The sequence below is a fragment of the Lepeophtheirus salmonis genome, chromosome 3 (assembly GCF_016086655.4).
Source record: "Lepeophtheirus salmonis chromosome 3, UVic_Lsal_1.4, whole genome shotgun sequence".
In the NCBI taxonomy this organism is placed as follows: Eukaryota; Metazoa; Arthropoda; class Copepoda; order Siphonostomatoida; family Caligidae; genus Lepeophtheirus; species Lepeophtheirus salmonis.
In genome coordinates, this window is record NC_052133.2 from 28,245,629 (window position 1) to 28,265,909 (window position 20,281).

Genomic DNA, 20,281 nt, shown 5'->3' on the forward strand with positions numbered 1-20,281 from the left:
GCGAGCAAGCTCGAGACTGGCCGCAGTGCAACGCCTTTCCAACGTTGACGGGAATCAGTAAGACGTTTGTTGGCGTTAGCAACATTCTCAAGAACGACACCCTCATCAACCTCAACAGACCACTGGACAAGTTTCAGCACTATTTTCCAGAATTCAAAAGCGACAAACCAATGATGGAGTTCAGGAGGGATCCCTTCAGCTTTCTAGTTGAAAACTTTCCGAAGGAAACAGAAGACATCAAAGACTACTTTCTTGCCCTCACAAATGACTCTGCAGCAAAGGCTGTTTTTTGCAGAGAAATCCCAGAAGGCTATGTCACTATGCAGGGTTCGTATCCTTGCGTTGCTGTGGAGGTCTACTAGTTCTATTTCCCTCCGCATACCTGTACGAGTCAGCGTTTTTGAGCGTCCTTGAGATTAAAGCCAAATCCCGAAACCGACTGATTGACCTTGAATCTGATTTCTGCTGCGCCATTTCAAAAGGGGAACTCAACTGAATCAATCGTCAAGGCAAAACAAATACAAAAATCTCATGTATATACTCGTATTACATCCTATGTATAAAATGTTAGCTTCCTACACAACAAAAGGGGCCTCTTTAAAAACTTTATTCCCTAGGAAGACGTTTCATGATATGTAGGACTCTTAGGACTCAACAATACATACATACATATATATACGCAATATCAAGTAGAAGATTATGTAGTATATTAAACTATTATGAGTATATATACTATATGTTATTTTTAACAAAAAAAGTTCTTGACATTTTCTATAATGGATAAATAAGAGATAAGAGCTTTGAACTCATGTTGTGTACAAGTTGCAACTTGTATAAACAATTTTTACAAGAGACAATCAGAAAGGGGATAAATAATTTTAAATAAACGATTCGCCGTACTTTAAATGAGAATTATGCAATAATTGAATATTCCATTCATCATTGATATATTAATGATGAACTATTTTCACTATTTTTATACAAATAACTAAAATATAAGTACCCTGTGGCATATTATAAAGTTCAAATGTCCAGAATTATATTATTAATAAATACACAGTAACCATGTAGTTTTTACAGATTTAAATAAATTATATTATATATTAAGAGTTGGTATGAATGATCAATTTTTTGTAATTAAATAATGCATTTTAAGAGGAATAAGTTATAACTTGTACAATTTGCATATAAAAGTTCCAGCTTGTACAGACATCACAACTTGTATACAACATATATAATTGTAATATATAACGGATCCTTAAATTGCGGATTATATGCAGTTCTTTCCTATCATAGATCACGTTTCTTAACAGATCATCATCTAAATTTTTGAGGTTCTGATCGATTAAAAGAGGAGATTTGGTTCTTTTTTACACCATTTTTGTTAAAAGAAAAAATGTCCCCATGTAGTCAAAGGACGAACAAGAAGAGATAGAAGCACAAGGGCTTGTTATAGGCGAGTTAAATTTCAACAAACAAAGGAAACTTTGAACTCCGGTCAACTTACTCATTTTTGAGAAATGAGTAAGTAAGACAGTTAATTATTAATTAAATAATGTAGAAAACTCTGGGACAGATTGAAGTCATAGGGAGGCCTTAGTTTAGAGGCCTTTGATCTACAATTGCCTAAAAAAACTAAATATGACGACATTATTATTTTATTTTTTTGTAAAATTAACAAAGTAGAAAAACTAGGCACCACTTAAATTAAAGAAAAAGTATCCAACCAGAAGTATGACAAAGAAATTACCCGAAATAATGTTGTGGAAACGACTGGAGACCAGATTAATCTATACTTAAATATTTCAAGTTTTGATCCTTCGAGTTCAAATTTAATCGGATTTTTAATTAATATTTTTAGCGAGTCTGAATTATTTTCTTAAACATATCTAATTCAGTAAAGTCAAGTTTTTTTCTAGTTCCAATAAGCTCGAATCCAACACAAAAATAAGAATATAATCAAACCTGTAATGAGCAGTCAGGATAGGGAAACTGATGATGTGACCGCTTAGTGCATTTGACCTCATAAACCAAGTTCGGAATTTTGGAACAATTTAAAAGTTGAAAATAGCGATCCTCAATTCTACTCCGAATCAAGGAAGGACTTATAACTCCTCAGTGTATCTCTCCGCCATTCATAAGCAAAAACATGAGTTACACTTTATACTCTATACGCATAAATTGTTCTCTCTTGAAGAATGAAAGAATAATGAAAACAGCTTTACAAAATAAAAATAAACATATACTTCGGTAGTAACTTAAAAAAAAAAAACTTATCTTTCATTATTGTATTATTTTCATCTATGTCAATAAGTCTATAGTTCGTCACTTCTTTTTTGTTTTGTGCTCAATAGTATTTGTATGTATTAAAAAGTGTCTGTTAGAAGTAAATGTATCTATTAGCGTAAGTAGTAACCATGTAATAATTAGAGTTGAGTAGTCTGTAATCAAAAAACTATCTTCAAAAATTAGAAAAGGTAGTTGTTGGGTGTACTCTTTATCGTTTTTGTTAATTATTTAATTGGTCGTCGTTGTATTAATTACTCTCAATATGTAAGTGGTCTGGCCTATCTTTGGAGTTATAATTATTTTCTTCATACCCCGCCCCCCACCCCAAAAAAAAAAAAAAAAAAAAGTGATAACATGCAGCTGATTTTAATTCACCAATACCATAAGTGTCTCCTCGCGCTCTTTTTTTCCCTTACTAAGATATCAACGCTGGCCGAGATCACAGGAACACGCTTAATAGAGTTTTTTGTTATGAAATTCCTGGATGGGAACTGATTATGGTTGCTCAGTTCGGTGACATGCTCAAATCAAGTTACCGTTAGACTAAGTTTGACTGTATTAATGTTCCTGATCTAGAGAATGATTTTAAAATAAATGAAACCTGTTATAAATCAGAAAAGTAGATAAAAAATTGTGCATGAAAATTTAAATACTCTGATTTGTTCTTTATTTAGTATAAGTTTATAATATCTTTCTACATATAGGATATAAATAAATTTTGGAGAACAACAAAATAGATTAAACCAAATTTCTATATTTACTTGTTCGTATAAAAACATTTATTTTTTATATTTTATCCTTTTACCCATTAAGAAAGCCTTTTAAACTGGGGAGTTAAGAAAAAAAATAATAATTTCTTCTAGATTTCCACTCCATTAAGTAATTTTCATTTTTTCTTCTATTGCATCTCTTATTACACATTAAAGTGGGAAATTTGTAATGCTATATATGTATTACTATTCCATACAAAATTTTAGGGCAATATAAATTTTTTGAGATTCGTAATTCCGTTGAAAACTTATTTATACATATTTTGTGATTATTTTATCAGTTTTGATCAGAAATTTGATTTTTGGATCAAATTGGTTGGTATTTATAACCTATAATCATCAAATGGTTCGAGTTTCGTTGACAGATTTTGATGTCCCACAAATCACATTTTGTACTTTCTGTGAAATATTGTATATTTTCATCGTTAAGCATCAAAAGTAGTTTGAATTGGTCTAAAAAGACTGCAGTTGGGTCCTTATCGGTCTTTCATGATAACTAACAACATCTGAAATAACTTAGTTTACAAACTACGCCTTAGGTTTTTATACTCTTAGGTAGGAATGAAGAAAATAAAAGATATCTTCGACCGAAGGACTGACTAAAAAATTAAAGAAACTGGCTGGAAAATCAGTCCTAGGACCAATTTAACAATGATTCAGAGCAAACAATACTATTTCCTTTTTTTCTAACATAATTGTAATGTTTATTAATCATTCATTTAATAAAAATTGACTGGTATTGTCTTTACGTTAGAGTGAATGGGACTATAGCCATCTTCACATAAGAAATCAACTACCATGAAAAATTAGACATTTAGAAAAAATAAATCTACTAGAGAACCTCTGAAACCCACACCTTAAAGCTTATATTTTTTATACAAACTATTTGTATAACAATACACAACTTTGTCCGACACCCCATTTTCAAAATTCAAAAGAGTTGATCAAACCACTTTAAAACGATGTATTAATACTAGGGATGAAGTCCGAATAAGTATACATATACAGTATTTCTACAGGTTTATCTTTAAGAAAATAAATATATAAAAATAACTTATTAATAAGTCAAAGGTTAATTTTTTCACTGAATATATCCCTCAAAAATTTGGTTGACATGTTTAATAAAAAATTAAACTTTTTAAAAAGGGGAATGAAGTAAATTAAAACTTTTTTTCCTCCATAAAAAAGTTTCTAAAAATTAATGCAATAGCAGGGAATGGTACGATTTAATTTTATGGTTGTATAATAATTATAATAAGGTACCTCCTAATGACATATAATAAGTTTGAAAAACTTGCTGCAATTTGAACCAAAGTTCAAGCTATTACAAAAAATATATTAGGTCTTTGGGTCAGTGTCAGTTATAGAAGGTGGTTGAATGGAGGCAGGGGGCGGAGTCTACGATTTGAAACATTTTTTAAATAAAAGGATGAAATAATAGAATATTATTTTTTATGAAAAAAAAGTTCCACAATTTTACCACCTTTTACAAAAAAAAAAAATGTGCTTAAACACAATGGATATTCTAGCAGTATAAATTTTTTTTTAATGACCACTGGTTACATATGATATGATATGACATCAGTGAACAAATTTAATACATTTTTATCATAATATTTTATACTATTAAATTCATAATTTAAAATATATGTGGGAAAAAATGATATTCAATTTTATAAACTATAGTGGATATATTTTTTCTAAATTAATAACATATTGGCTGAAAAGTCCCAGGCTTAATAAACAAAAAACTTTTTTTTTCGTTCAAAAATGGCTTCTTTTAAATTATTATTTTGAGTTATTTATTTTTATTCACTTTAGTGAGCGGAGTCCCCATAACACATTTAAGGTCATTGCTTAGGTTGAACAGGTTTTATGTTTTATTTTTTTCAACAAGAAGGAGTTTAATTGTTATTATTAAAACACTTTTTGCTATACATTATATAAAAACATACAATCAGTACGGGCACATGCAAAAATGACTTTAACCTGTGGTGCCCTTGCAATAGTTTGCGTATTAGGTATCTTACTGCAGTCTGTGCTGAACTTGTTCTAGGGACGGTCCATTGTTCAGCCAGCCCCTGATATCAGGATTCATAAAAAACTGGAGAGGCTGGAGACGGAATGTCCTTGAAAAGGTTGAAAATTGTCCGAGACCTGTGTCCGCTCAATCATAAATTTAGGACATTTTTAACCAGATGAAGACACTCACGACATAGTGGGCAAACTTCATGGTGCATAAGGTGATAGTGTCGGCGTAGGAGACAATGCCCATTGGTAAGCTTAACCAAGGAGTTCAGTTTTCTTTCGAAAAATCCAAGAGATTCTTCCACCACCCAAGTTTAACTCTTGGGAGTATAGTATGGCTTTTGCTAGCATATAAGCCACCTCATTTCCAGTGACACATTACTCTGACTTCTTGCCCAGCAGAGGGAGAAGAAGGAGTTTAATACTAAAACACAAAATTGTTTTGAAAATAACTCACAATCTAAAGATCAGATTCTTATGAAATTTTGACAGCTGTCCTTTGAAGGTTGGTAATAAGGCGAATTTAAAAAAAATCGGGCCATTTGTATGTGAAGCCTAAAATTATTCAAGCCAAGTTTTAAATTATTATCAAACAAGAAAAAAATTTATAAAGACTAAGATATCTTCTACAAAGTTACCATCTACCTTTTTCATATCCATCGTTGGGTAATAGATACATAATTAACACGAACGCATAAAAAAAGATCTATAAAATCTCAATAATTAATTCCAGAATAGGTAAATAACTTAGAAAGTAATGAAGTACCGTCCTAAAAACAAATGGATACGAAGAGAAAATATGTGATAAATTATGAATTTGCATGAAAGGGAGCAAAAATATGATCGACAAAAAATATCAATACAGGGCTTGAAAGCATCCGGAAGCAACTGAATGTAGGCATTGAAGTCCATTCTTGCCCAATGACAGGAAAAAAGGGTGGTGGCATGACTTTACTATCTGATGAGATGACACCCAAAATCACAACTGAGGCTGGAAACTTGGCTTAAAATCTAAGGATTCCAATAATGTCAATGGAATAGAACAGTATACTATTTTAGACGTATACAACTATTGAAGCAGATTTTTTTTTCTAGCAGCCCTGTTTATAGGCTTGGTTCTATACATAACACATATGTATGTCAAGTAGCTTTCAAATTTCAATTACAAGAATCGCTTCTAGATCAATTCCTACTTCAAGGTTTAATCGCCTCAATAACGACTTCTCTGTGGCTCAGGAAGGCTATAAGGCACAACTTAGGATTAGTTTTTTTTTTCACAAGAACCCCACATCATCTTTTGACAGAGGACATGAAAGCCCGGAGGCTTGAAAGGTGCAAGAAATCCTCCTCACATGGATCAAGGAAAATGGGTGCATTGTGAAAATTTTCTCGGACAGGAAGATTTTCAAAGTTGATTAATTCCATAACCACCGGAACAACCGCTGACTTGCAGAAAAAAAGAAGAGGTGCAAGGAGTAGACCACCAAGGGGCGAAAGTTCTGCATAGATAACATGGCTCGATTCTGGTCCAAAGAGATACGGCACCCCTCCTCACCAGATTTGAACCTACTGAACTCTTTTTTTATCCCAATTTTTTTATTAACTTTATTATCCCAAAATAAAAGAGTTGCTTAAAGTACCACGTGATGTTGAGAGAAAATTACTACTACGACAAATATTTTACCCTAATAATTGTACAAAGTTCATATGAGGTTACGAAGTCAAATTTATCATCAAAATTGATGTTTTTTTGTTGCGGGATTATAGCTAGTTCTCCTCCAGCTAGTATTAGAACTCATTGGTTGACTCTTTGATTTAAAGCAGCCGACTCTACATATTATAAACTTAAAAAATTTAGAGGATTATGATTTATATACATATATCAAGGACTTCAATTCAATGTATATTATATATAATATCTACAATGAAAGAATGTTTTTTCTCTTAGCATTTTTAACATAATATCTAAAGAATGACCAACAACCAGTGACCTTATGACCATTTCTTAATAGTACTGAGTCATTGTAATAAAATTGCATACTTGTAGCACGTCAACCCAAAAGGAAGTTAGAATAGTTTTTTCAAAATTGAACATGAAATAAATTTATCAAAATTGAAAATGGAATACATTTTCCAACAAATTAAAGTTCAATGTTTCTAATTAATCCTTTGGAGGCACCGCTAATTGTACTTAAAGTAGCCAAAATTCACCGCCAGATTTTTAGAATTAGGAAATTAATAAATTATATTTCTATGACAATATTGGGGCCAAATAAAATAAAATAGATGAAACGAAGATTTTAAACTACAGTTCCCAATCTTGGATATTTCAATTTATCTCAAAAATTAGAATTCAATGCCTATAATTGACAGTAATATCTCTTTGAAATATTGCCTGTCATTATATAAATGATTGAACCTTTGTATATATAATTCATGCATTTTTGATAAAAATAAATAGTTTTTTTAAACTAAACCCCGACATGTAGGCGGTATTGAAAAAATACATTGCAGCCAAGATTAATAGAAATTAAATTAATTACCCTTGATTGCAGGCAGTAACGTTAAACATAATATCTAACTCAAACATCCTCTCAATGTGAAGTACTTTAAATCCCTACGAAAAATTACAACAAAAATAAAAAACAAAGAGCGTGAGAATTCGTTTCATTGAGTACAAGGGAAATTAAATTATTACTACATAAAAGGGACATAAATATAAATAATAATTATGTACTTTTTAGAGGGGTTAATTCACATTTACACGAATATTAATATCAGGGGCACCTGAAGGGGTGGAGGCTTTGGATACCTCCCCAATTTCAAAAATTACTCCTAAATTTGCATGGTTTCTAGGATACTTATCCCGTGAACACCTACACCGAAAATTACTATTACCTATTGGAACAGAACGCTAAAATCTCATTTTTAGCGTTCATCGTTCAAAAAAAATTACGTTCCGTTCATTGAACACACGTTCCATGGAACGCCGTTCGATTTTGCGTTTTGTTCACAAGCCTGATCTCCAGCATTCAATCTTAATAAAGCGAACATGTGATAATTTTATAAATTATAATGAGTTAATTATTTTTCACGAACTTTTTGAAATCATACAACATTAGGCTTTAAAATATATCTATATCAATTATCTCTATCTTCAAAACGTCGTTTTGAATCTTAAAAATAGCCAAAAATACCTTAAAACATTATGACCTTTTTTTTGAAGAATCCAAGGAAACGAGTTCAACTAATATCGACCTTGGGATATTTTTGCTTTTGTGTTAATGTTCTTTGATTTACTTGTTTATATATTTTAGATAGGTCTAATCTATTTTTATTTTCTTTCTTTCCTTAGGAACATCGAAGACACAAAGTAAATTCATCTTCCCCTAGATCGAGCCATTTGTCCTCAACAGCAATTTATCCAGTGGCTGGGGCATTACTTGGAACTTGTTTGGGTGGACCTGTAGGATTTCTTGCTGGAATCAAAATTGGAGGGTTGGCTGCTATCGGTGGCTCTGTATTTGGTAATAATAGTAATATGTCAAAAATGAAGTTATATTTTATATTAATAGGGTATTATATTAATGAGAGATTTGCATGATACAATTCAATTAGTAAATTTGATATTATAATTTAATGAATAAATAAATGATTTTTTTAGTATTTTTATCGATCTTCATGATCTAATAAAATTACTTCTATAGACCATTTTAATAAATACCTAAATATTTAGTCTGTTAATATATATGTTAATTAAGAAAGATTAGTTAGATAATTATTAATTAAATATACACAACATGACATAGGAATGTATGAATTTATGAAAATAAGTTTTGTTCCACAATGTGAGGTTGGGTTTTGTTTGAAAAATGTTGCGTGTTTTAACTAATAATATTTTTAGAATACTCACTTTTGACTTTTTGGCATATTATTCAGCTTAAATTAGTGACATTCAGATCGGATTTTTTTTCGTTGTGAAGTTCAAAATAATATGCAGCACTTGGCAGCAATTTCATAACATAGATAATAATCATATATAATCTAATGTTAATGTTAATGGTAGCATTTGACGCGCTGGTGATAATTATTGATAAATAAAAGTATTTATCGATATAATTGAAAAAAAAAAAATTAATCAAAAGGATATATTTCAAACAAACTAATCAAAAGCTTGTCTCTCAGCTACTCTTTGACTTCAAACACTAATATTTATATTAAAATCTTACCCAAGAACTCTATTTAATTATTAAATTAACCTCAAGCTTTTATAACATAAAAATAATTTACGAATTTGAGCTAACACTTGAGTTTCAAAAGAAAATTTATGAAAATGGAAAAAAATTACTCCGAGGCTGCAAAAGTCAGAAAATATATCTGAGCTTAGCATTGTATACTCACTTACCTCAAACAGATCCATTTTTGGTGAAGCAAGGCTGAAGTAGACCTCTGCCTCATTGTCCTATGAACCCTTCACTATTGTCCTTTTTTTTTAAAGTATGATTTTATAGTTCTATTTTGTCTCTTTTCTCGATACTTCCTCAAAAATGACCTAAAGACTCCACGAAAAACGATACGGATAAATCGAAAGGATCCATAGGGCGATTAATAATTAGGCATAAGTCTACTTTGCCCGTTGCTCCCCCAAAAATCTACCACTAATTTACCAACAATAGGAAATTATTAGCACAACTCGTTGAAACTTACCAGAAATCAAAGAAAATTTATTAATTATTTTCCTACATAGTTGATTAAAATTACTATTATTCATCAAAACTGGACTATAAATTATATTATTAACTTTTTTATACTTCTGGCTTGCTTAAAAAAGGTAGCTATTAACTAAAATCCAATACCTTACATTAAAGAAATAATCTATTAGTTTAATTTCTAGTCAAAACTTATTATTATGAAAGCTTAAAAATATTATTTAACTATCACTAATTTATGTCATTTCTGAAATTAGGCTATTCAACGGGGATTGTGATTAAAGAGCAAGTGGATCGGCAGGAATACATAGACGATTTTTATGCTCATCGTTCAAGATCTCAAAGAATAAGAATTCCACCTCCGCCACCGTCCATTTCCACGACTCCAATTATAAACAAGCAGCAAATTGGAAATAAAAGAGCTCCTCTGCTTCGAGATCGAACACAATCCCTTCCAGACGTGTATAACAACAAGTCAAAAGCAAATGGAATGGAAGTCATGATGAATGGTGAGTTGGGCCGAAGTCGAAGTGTAAGAACACGACATATACCACCAACAAGGAACCACCACATAACGCTATATCGGTGTGACTCTGCTAATTCGTCTACCTCAGCCGGCATTTCGATTGTTACAGCGTCCTCTAATACGTCTACAACTCATTAATATTCCTTCTTTATTTCTTCGCAGTGCTAAAGATGTTTATTACACTAGGCGACAATTTTTCCCCCTTGGATTGAGATGGTGTGTTCTTGAATACTTCTACATCGAGAGATATGAAATTGACCTTTCAAAATAAATAATACAAAATTTCTACTTTTGTGGCCTACAGTGTGAGGAATATTTTATATACTATCCATTAACCTTGATAGCTTATTAAATATTTTTTCAAACTACAATTTTAAATATCTTTTTAAATTTAATTTTTTAAGATATTCTTTACTTTGAAGTTGTATGTCCTTACTTCAATATAAACGGATTTTTATTATTATGATAAAAAATGTGGAATTTATTAAACTTAAAATTTAAAAAAAAATTCGTTTTTTTTTTGTACTTAGTAAGGTATATTCTCCGATACATAAATAAATGAATTATAATTTGAATCTGTATATATGTACCTACGAAGTATATTTTGTAATTTTTTCCTTGAGTTTGATCTTTCATACAAATACTCTCCAGAAAAGTTGGGTTATGAAGGTCATTTTCATATTTTCCGAGATGGTAAAAACAATTTGGAACACACCATCTTCATCAAAAGGTGAAACTTTGTTGACTAGTGTTATTATTATTATTACTAACTATATAATTACTCTGTATAATTCATTAATTGTTGATCAATGATTCCTCCCCCTTAATTATTCACAATCCTTAATGATATCCTGCTATATTAATATTTATTTGCGTCCCTTCTTGTTATTACACACACTCTTCTTCTTGATTCTCAAGACATACTTTGGATTCATGTCTCTTAGATCCTTGAAGGAAGGTGCATTATTGTTTTTTTATTATTACATTTCGTTGATTGAAATAATAAATATTGAGACTTCCGAATAATTATTTCTAAATAAAGATTTATTTGGGCAACATTTCTTTCTTTCATTAATCTATACGTACACCATAATTCGGAACAAAAAACAATGGGGAAGATAATGAATCAATATAGAAAACGAGTAATAAGCTATTTCCATTTATTATTATTCGTTTCATTCATGAGGGTGGGTATTATTAACGTGTTGGTGGGGGGGTATAAATGACTGACTAAAGGTACTAAGTAATATGTATCGAGAATCAAGATATAACTGTGAAACAAAAATAGAAAAACTAACTTTAAATTAGAAAATAATCATAGGAAATGCAAAAGCAATATGGCAAGAGTGGAAGGAAGAAGAGAATAAAATAAATTAAATTTGAATACATTTTTCTGTTCTTTTCTTTTTGGTACATATTTCTTCATAGGAATAATTTTTGAGCATTGTCCAAGTGATCCTTGCGCTCTTCTTTCATCAAGAATATGATATTCAAAAATATACAATAAATAATATTTCTTGCATTATAATAGCCTTTTGAGCCACTCTTTTTGAGGGGAAAAAGGGTAGTAATTATTATGTCTTTCTTTTTATTTATATCTTAAGTTGATGTAGGTAACTCGAATTCACCAATTGGGTCCCTCCAGTAAGCGAAAGAACAGAACTCTTGTCCTGACGTTGGACTATCAAACTCATCAGTCCTTGGAGGGAATAAGTGATCGACTATTGAGCTTTGGCTACAGTATCTGAAAAAAAAGTAATAAGTCAACTTGCTCTATAACTATGTAATTGAGGGGATGAAGTACATACGAGGTTTGAAAGGTTCGAGTTAATTCGTGCTTTAATTCACCCTTATAGTTGATAGTGAAAATACGAGACACAGGGATTCCGACTGCTCTATAGGCGTATGCGTCCTAAATAAGAAGAAACAAAGAGATAGTAGTAGTAAAACAATCATAAGTTCATAATAATCAAATAACAACGATCCTTACATTGATTCTATTTCCATAACCGGCATAGAAAGGATTTTTAGCATCCTCATATAATTTTAGAATATCCCTTAAACATGAAATTTTGAACTCTTCGGGTTTTTTCTCAATCACTTCACGATGAAATGCAGATATAAGAGACGTTGGATTAAGAAATAACGGGCCGTCCGGAAGACATAAATCCCCTTGTTTTATAGACTGGAGATACTCTTTGGTAATAGAAGCTTGACCTATAGCTCGGGCAGACAAATATATCATGTGATATCCATTGCGTCTAATCTTACTAAATAATTGAGCTACACCAGATTGGGCCCAGTCACGACCTATAAAATATCAAAGGATACATTTTCATATCCATATCAGAGTGAATTATACAGCTCTTACCGATAATTGGAAATATATGACCCAAGACATCCGACTTTGTTATTGTTCCATCAATATCAGAGATAACGACTTTGTCTGTGTACTTCCACAAATATATGTGACACTTACAATAAGAAGTTCCTTGATAGGGTGTTGTAACAGTAAATTCTGCTTCGTTACTTCCATCACGAAGATTTAACCGTTTAACGTCATCAGACGACAATCGAAGAGTCTTCCTAAACCTCTCCTTTCCTTTGATAAAGGCTCCATGAGAAGAAGGAACGGCATTAATTTTTTCATTCCATGATGCTCCTGATGAGTCGCTAGAATTCCCAGACACAGCTTTGAGGGATCGTTTTTTAACTTCTGAATTAAGTTTTTCACTCACTTCTGCAAGGGTTTCAAGTGTCTTAGCAGTCTCTGTTGAATCGTGTGTAATTTTAGAGTCCCTGTTATACCAGGGCCACCAGGACTTTTTTTGTCTAGACTCTGATTCCGTTCTCTCAGGAGGAGGAGGTGGTGGTGGAGATGAGGACGACAATTGATCTTCATGAGGTTTAGTAGTGTCCTCGATAACTGACTGAATCTCTTTGATATCTGGGGTATTTTCCAATTCATTGAGCTTAGGAATTTCTTCTACTACAGTAGGAACAGTATCTGCAGAAGAATTTATTGGTTGTTCCTCCTGAGGGATAACAATACTTTTAGGCATCAATTCAGCGGGTAGAGGTCTTTTATAGAGTAACCAGGACATCACAGCAGGAAGTGCATTTTTCCAAGAGTAATAGTTATTATGAATTTTTACAACTAAATTTGGATCCTCAAACACTGGATCATTGTTTTGCAACTTTAACATAAAGTCATCAAAGGATATAATTGACTGTTCATATGAGGCCGGTGAAAATACTCCTTCAGCATAGCCACATAGACTAAATGATATATTTGGCCCAATAAATGAATCCTCATTATGTCTTCTTTCAACAAGACGTGGACTCATGGGCAACGAAGGGCCATTTCCGGATTCGGCGTCTTCATATTTACGTGAAGCCCCAACATACATAGCCAACATTTCCTCATCATTAATATCATCCAAGTAAACACCACCTTCGCTAGAATTAGCACCATCCTTTCGACTAGAACGTAGATAATTAAAAATAGACCATTTTTTAGCGTCACTGTCCTTATTAGTGGCGTTGACCTCTTCTTCCTTTGAACTTTCTTGTATCTTTTCAAGAGGTTTTGACTCTGAAGTACTAGTAACAGGGGTAGATGTCGAAGTAGAGGGAAGTTCTCCCCATCGCCAGGAAGCAGAGGTATCGTCCTCAGGTTTATTCTTGGTTGTTTCATATTCGGAATCACTTAGAATACCACCAGGAGAACGAGATCTTTTAGGAGTTTTAGATACGGAAGGTTTTATTTTTTCTAGTTCATCAGGTTCACTAAAATAATGATAGTCAGCTTTTACGGAGGAAGATTCATTGAGTACAGACTTGACCTCAGTTCCATCCTTCTTCAAATCAGCTTCAAATTTCTCATTTTCTGAAATGGAACGAGGAATACGAGAGCCCAAAAAGGATTTATCAATCTCGGCTAGGTTAATGGAAGTTAAGGAGGCACGGGAAGAGGGCATTTCCCGCACTAGCTCTTCTAATTCTTTATCTAAAGTCTGAGTAAGAGTTCCTCCAGCTCCTGCTGTTGTTGTTTCCTCATCACTTTCATCAACATCTCCATCAACATCATCCATTTCAAAAATATCTAAATTAATTTCCCTCAGAGATGTTTTGGAACCACTCCTGGAATGTTTTTGTCGTGTTTTCCTTTTCTTTTTGGACTTTTGAGGTGGCGGAGGTTTCTCCTCTATTTTGGGTAGCTGCTCTATCATCATTTCAGAGTTGGGGATGGGGGAGGTGGCGAGGTAGTCGGGGCACTCCTCCTCTCGCAGTTGCTCAACGAAGAAAGCAGTGCCTGCGTCATCCAGCTTCATTTGAATATCAACGGATTCTCCATTGATTTCAATGCTCACCTACAAGGAAAACAAAAAAAAAACAGCTTCAATCCTAAATATCTCAAAGAACGGAATCCAATTCAGATTCAGAAAAAACACTTACAATTTTCTCCCTGGCTTTGAGAACGCCCAATTTCCCGAAGCGGACGTGGAATGGAGAAGAGAGGTAGCTTCCATCCTTTTGCTCCACGACAACCACATCGATGGCTCCCGTGAGTGTGGCGCTATTAATCTCTCCATAGAAGGTGCGAATTGAGTTGAAAGCGGAAGACAAGAAACTCATCCTTGACGCCCCTTCGTTTCCTTATGGGAAGAAAGCTCCCACAAGACTGAAATGAGGCTCCTTTCTTTTAATGGGCTAAGGAAGAGAGGAAACGAGGAAAAGAGGGAGGATGCCAAGAAGTGGGTAAACGTACAAGTTGTAAAATAAGTGGAAATATTCTCTGAGAAGGAGAAAAGTATGAGGTTGGGTGATAAATGGTTTGTAATTTTCCTAAGAAAAGAGAAGGAAAAAGAGAGGGAGGTAAAAGGAGAAACAGAGAGTGAGAGCTGGCCAGAGAACACAAAATGGACAAAGGAAGGAGGAACTCTTAGCTTAAAATACTATTGTTACAAACAAAGTACATATGTATCTATTAACTTTTCTCTGCTCCGTGATTAAATCTTGTATCACAGCACGTCGTACTTCACTATTAACATTTCTAATATCTGACAAAAACTAAATTAATATCATGGGAATTCAGTATGAGATCCTGCGAAATTTAAGCGTGCGTTGTTATATCCGCGCTCTCTCTCTCTTTCACTGCTTCATTTCACCACTATGATGAAAACAGTACTACACAGGTACGTACTCCATCTAGTTTTAGCTACTCTACATAGATGACCCGTCGCTGTCGGTACGCTTTATCATCGTTCTGTTTTTTTGTAAAAAAACAAAAAATATCTTTCGATGATCGAACCATACAATATTTTGTTGTTCTTTGTATGGACTTGAAATTATAAATGCAATTCTTTAATTTTCTTTGTTTTTTTTTTTGAAAATATTCAATGAAATGATGGTACTGCTACAATGTAAATTGAAAAGAATGGCCCAAACCTTCTTCTTCTTCAAAAATCTTTGAAGGGATTTACTACAGAAATCTTGAGAGACTTAGTTATATGACCTATGCCCTTGGAGATGTATTTCTTCATGGAGGCGTGTTATCAATTATGTAAGTCATTCACATCATATGAGTTTGAAACTCGGGTTGACAGAATTATTTGATTCTATACTCTGTTTTTGAATCGACCTTGAAAATTATAGCAAACTATTGCAAAATGTGATATATTTCTGCATAATATGTATTTATGTTGGGCTATGTACAAAATAAAGGAAGTGTATTCTCAGTGGCTTGTGGATAAAATATGCAGGACCTAAAGTTAATATTTAAAAGACATAAAATTGAATACATTAATTATGAAACATAATAGGAGGTTCATGGATTCATGAAAAATAATCAATTAATGGACTATTTAAGTTAGTCCATTGAGAGATTTATCAAGGCTTTATAGTAAAGATTATTCTGTCGGTCTCTATGTCTGGGGTTTTCTCTACTTCCAATTGAACGATCAATAAAAAAATACAGATTAAAACTCCCAGCAAATTCTGTTTCGAAGTGAAAAAGCAATGCAAGATAAATTAACTAATTAAAAGGAGGTCGAAGAAAGATAAAATTTTATATTTTTGAGTTTTTATATTATTTTAAACTATATGCTATATATATCAATAATAATATATAAACAATTTCGTGTGGAATGACCAGGTTCCAAAGTTTGATAAAACAGATAGTGTCGACACAGTGTTTAACAAATTATTGGAGAACTAACCGTTATTACAAGAAAGTTTTTTTAGTTTTTCAACTAAAAATAATAAATGAATTTAATTTTAACTTATTAACCTAATCAAGTTAAGTTAAAGTTTAGATAATGTAGTTTAAAATATTAACTAATTAAGTTAAAAGTTAATTTTGAAAAAAAAAATTAACTAATTATGTTACAGTTAAAATAATGCTGTTTAAATCATTAACTAGTCAAGTTAAAAGTTAATTAACTTAAATTATTAACTTATTTAAGTTAAGTAAAGTTACATCAACTTGCCCAACTCTGGTATAAATGAATGAACAAAATTACATCTAATATTTTGAGCAAGTGAAAATGCAATTTTTTTAATTTGCTTTTAAAAGTAGATTTAAGATTGCTTGGCCTGCACCCTAAATGGCTCACTAATACAAAAATATAATCTGTATGTCAGCTGTATATGTTTGCTTGTTTTCCTCAGATCAGGGTTCTGAACGTTGATTGGTTGAATTAGAATTGGCTCCTTTTTTTATCTGTAACTATTCCCAACAACTATTGAATAATAATTCCATAGTTGGGAAAAATTGGCTAACTAGCTCAAGCTAAATTTGGCCAATATATATTATTTCCTGTTTTTTTCAAAGTGAAGGTTGCGATGTGTAGTAAAGTTAACGACGTGCCTAATATTATTAAATAACATTATAGTACGGGTACGAGTACAAAAGTGGGTTCATGGACCCACCTTTAGAACTACGTGTCTATCTGATCTAAGAAATAACAATGTAGCAACGAGCTGTGTTTAACTATAGCTCACCTCATATTTAAAACGAAAAGAAAAGGGAAATATTTAGGATTGTAAATCCGTTTTATTTTTTAGCGTGCGAGTTTTTTTATGGTTGGCAATCTCCAAAATGTTTTTTATATTCCCAAATATTATTTCATTCTTTCTTGAGGGGAGAAGATCCTTTTATTGAGTAACTACATGTGAGAGTGTTCATGAAAAACGTAGAGTGACACTGAGGATTTGTTTAGGAGTTTCGTCGACGCCTACTAAATCTGGGCTATGCCAAGCACTACTACTACTATTTTATAAACCAGCGAGGCGCTACCTCACTTAAATAAAAAATCTAGGGTCCTCAATGATTATGTTTAATGTTTTATCTAATGATAAAACATTAAACATAATTAGAACGATACATGGGTTGGTGCCTACCCATGTATCATTCTTCATTCGTCAAAATTCCAGGCCGGATTATTTTCAAAGCTTGAGAGCCGTGGCAATCTCTATTGTACGTATTTTGCTGTTATCTGTCGATTCTTTTCTCTTTATGAGTGTACTGACGATGATTCGCCGAATTCGAATGAGTTTATATTAGCTTGTATTGATTTTTTAAATAATTATTATTATATGCCATGCTATTGATTTGGGCCTTTTTTTTCTTTTTGGAATATAGATTGAGAAAGAAGTAGTGTGTTTTTATGTGACGTCACCATTGTTGATGTCGGTCATTTTTGGAATATAAACAATGCAGTTTTATAAATATAAAAACCTCTTTTTCATATGGAAAATAATTAACTTAATTGCTGGGTTTTTGGAAATGTATTGAGAAAAATTCAAGAATTATTATTATTTTTTTTCAATTTGAAAAATTCAATTTAAAAAAAAAATCAAATATAACATTTTTTTGGAAAAAAAATTCAGGAATATATAATCATTCTCAAAAAATTTCCATATTGTCGACAATAAATTAACCATTTTCAATGTTAAAAATACGATATTTTTCTCTAATGATTGTTCCTTATCCAGGAAAAAAATGTTTTACAGATTTCAACCAGTTTTTTTGTGACTATCACTTTGATTTAATTCAAATATCACTGTTTAATATTGTTATCAAGTAGGATTCAATGCAGGTGTTAAGTTTTTTTCACGAAGTTTCAGCAATATTTATTGCAGTTGTTTCATTTTATGTTATAAAATAACAAGGATGAGATGACATTGTCTGTAATTCATGAAGTCACCAAAAATGCTCTATAAAGTGTTTTCATGTGTACGTAAGCATTGTGTATGTTGGCCATTTTTGGGGTCTAAATAACCCAGTTTTATAAATGAAAAAAGACCCTTTTTCACTCATATTAGGGAGAATAATCAACTATTGGATGTCAAAATGGGAACAACACATAAAAAGACCTTACTGTCTATCAAAAATGTATACCTCGTTTGTCTAGTTTTATGTATATGAACTTAAATATTATTATAATATTTTCCCTACACTAATTCTATTTCAATTGTAAAAGTTATTTAAAGAAGTATTTCATTTTCTTTGCAATGTTATATGATAATTTTTTTCTTCGATTTGGTAATATGACGAGTGTTTTTTTATTTTCCGAAGCTGTAGCCCAGCATTCTTTAATTATTAAACTATAAATTAATCAATAGTACTTATGTTCATGAAACAGAAGATTTGTTAAGAGTTGTTAGTGTAAGTCATAGGTTGACTCATAGTAGAATTGAGGATTGGCAACCCAGTAATTCTGACCTATGTGGTTTTTCTATGCATAGAGTAGGATTTGTATTTATTTACTTCTTCTCATGGCTGCTTACAGTTGATCTAATAAAATGTCATGAGAGCTAAGCTCATATCCTCCTAAACATTCTTCAAACTGTCAGGATTACTACGTTAATTTTCGGGGTTTTAGTTTTAACATATCGGTGAATAGTATTATTTTCATTCATGCTTATCTTGATGCTCTCTTGATGAGCTTAAAAATATTTTTACAAACCGGCTACTCATATTTTATACAACTCTAAATATGAACCCCTCATTATAATTCTATTTTATTTGGCGTTCCTAATCAGTCTACCCCATACCAGTCTTTTTTACTATTGGTCGGATCGTGTTCACCTTTCATCAGTATTGGTCTTTCAATCCTATATTCCTAAATGTTTCTACGAAATAAAACAAAAAAAGATTGATATTAGGAAGGGTCTTGATTTGTTTGTATCATATGGCTCTCTCCTGCCTTTTTCTTTGTGCTTTTTTTTAATACAAAATATGTCAACTCAATCATGCAACATCTTCTCCAAGAAGAAACTAAAAAAAGTCTTTAAATCTGATGTAAGTTAGTTAATTCTTCCAAAATATGAAAGTATCGCTCAAGTTATTCTTGTGAATAGTTCACAGATCCTAAATGGTCAATTATAGTTCAAGCAATCAACGTTAAGAACACTTAGTATCAGAAAAGATGCAGGAACATAAGCTGACAACAAAATACAGACTATATTTTTGTGTTAGAGAGGTAACGCCGAGAGCTGGGAATGAAGAAATAATTAATGATAGCTGAAACGTATGATACGTTTCAGCTAACCCCTCCTACTTTAAACTTCAGGTATCTTGTCTATTTTAAAGAAATTATGATAAGACTAGTTCTAAGACAGACAAAATAATCCGGAGTGGACTAATATGACTGTTGTCTTTTTAGTTTTTTTAGACCAATCCAACACTATTCCTATTTAAGGTCGACCTTCATATGTGCGTATGAAAGGGTACAAAAATGAAAAAAACATATTTCATGAAACATTAGGGAGAGAGGAAATAGATATGTACATAGTGCATACGTCGGTAGGACGTATATAATGAAAAAAAAAAAAAACAGAAACGTAGTTTCATAACGATTCTCTTCTCCATGTGTATATATTTATATAAAATCGTAGAGAAACAGTTTATACGTCGTTCAAAATTCCGTTATCTAACATTTTCCTTTGATAAT

General features: G+C 31.9%; 2 protein-coding genes across 3 annotated transcripts in view; one reads left to right on the forward strand and one right to left on the reverse strand.

Moving 5' to 3' along the window:
* Syx17 (syntaxin 17) overlaps positions 1-11,380 on the forward strand; it is a 142,624-nt gene extending 131,244 nt beyond the window's left edge. For both annotated transcript variants that reach the window (XM_040708925.2, XM_040708924.2), the window contains 2 exons: positions 8,443-8,614; positions 10,054-11,380. In XM_040708925.2, the coding sequence (XP_040564859.1) occupies positions 8,443-8,614; positions 10,054-10,460 (579 nt within the window). In that variant the 3' untranslated portion in view covers positions 10,461-11,380. The remainder of the gene's footprint in view (positions 1-8,442; positions 8,615-10,053) is intronic.
* Positions 11,349-15,516, reverse strand: Lpin (phosphatidate phosphatase LPIN). The gene is made up of 5 exons (XM_040708923.2): positions 14,781-15,516; positions 12,694-14,695; positions 12,313-12,632; positions 12,131-12,234; positions 11,349-12,066 (listed from the first exon to the last, which is right to left on the reverse strand). The coding sequence occupies exons 1-5, from the start codon at positions 14,958-14,960 to the stop codon at positions 11,922-11,924; spliced, it is 2,751 nt and encodes a 916-aa protein (XP_040564857.1). The 5' UTR covers positions 14,961-15,516; the 3' UTR covers positions 11,349-11,921.
* Between the last annotated feature and the right edge of the window lie 4,765 nt (positions 15,517-20,281).

Bases quoted from the DNA above. Each gene is read 5' to 3' on its own strand.
- Lpin (XM_040708923.2), bottom strand. From the start codon at position 14,960: ATGAGTTTCTTGTCTTCCGCTTTCAACTCAATTCGCACCTTCTATGGA. The intron at 14,696-14,780 runs GTAAGTGTTTTT...TTTTCCTTGTAG, and splicing joins TCAAAGCCAGGGAGAAAATT to GTGAGCATTGAAATCAATGG. The intron at 12,067-12,130 runs GTATGTACTTCA...CTTTTTTTTCAG, and splicing joins ACTCGAACCTTTCAAACCTC to ATACTGTAGCCAAAGCTCAA.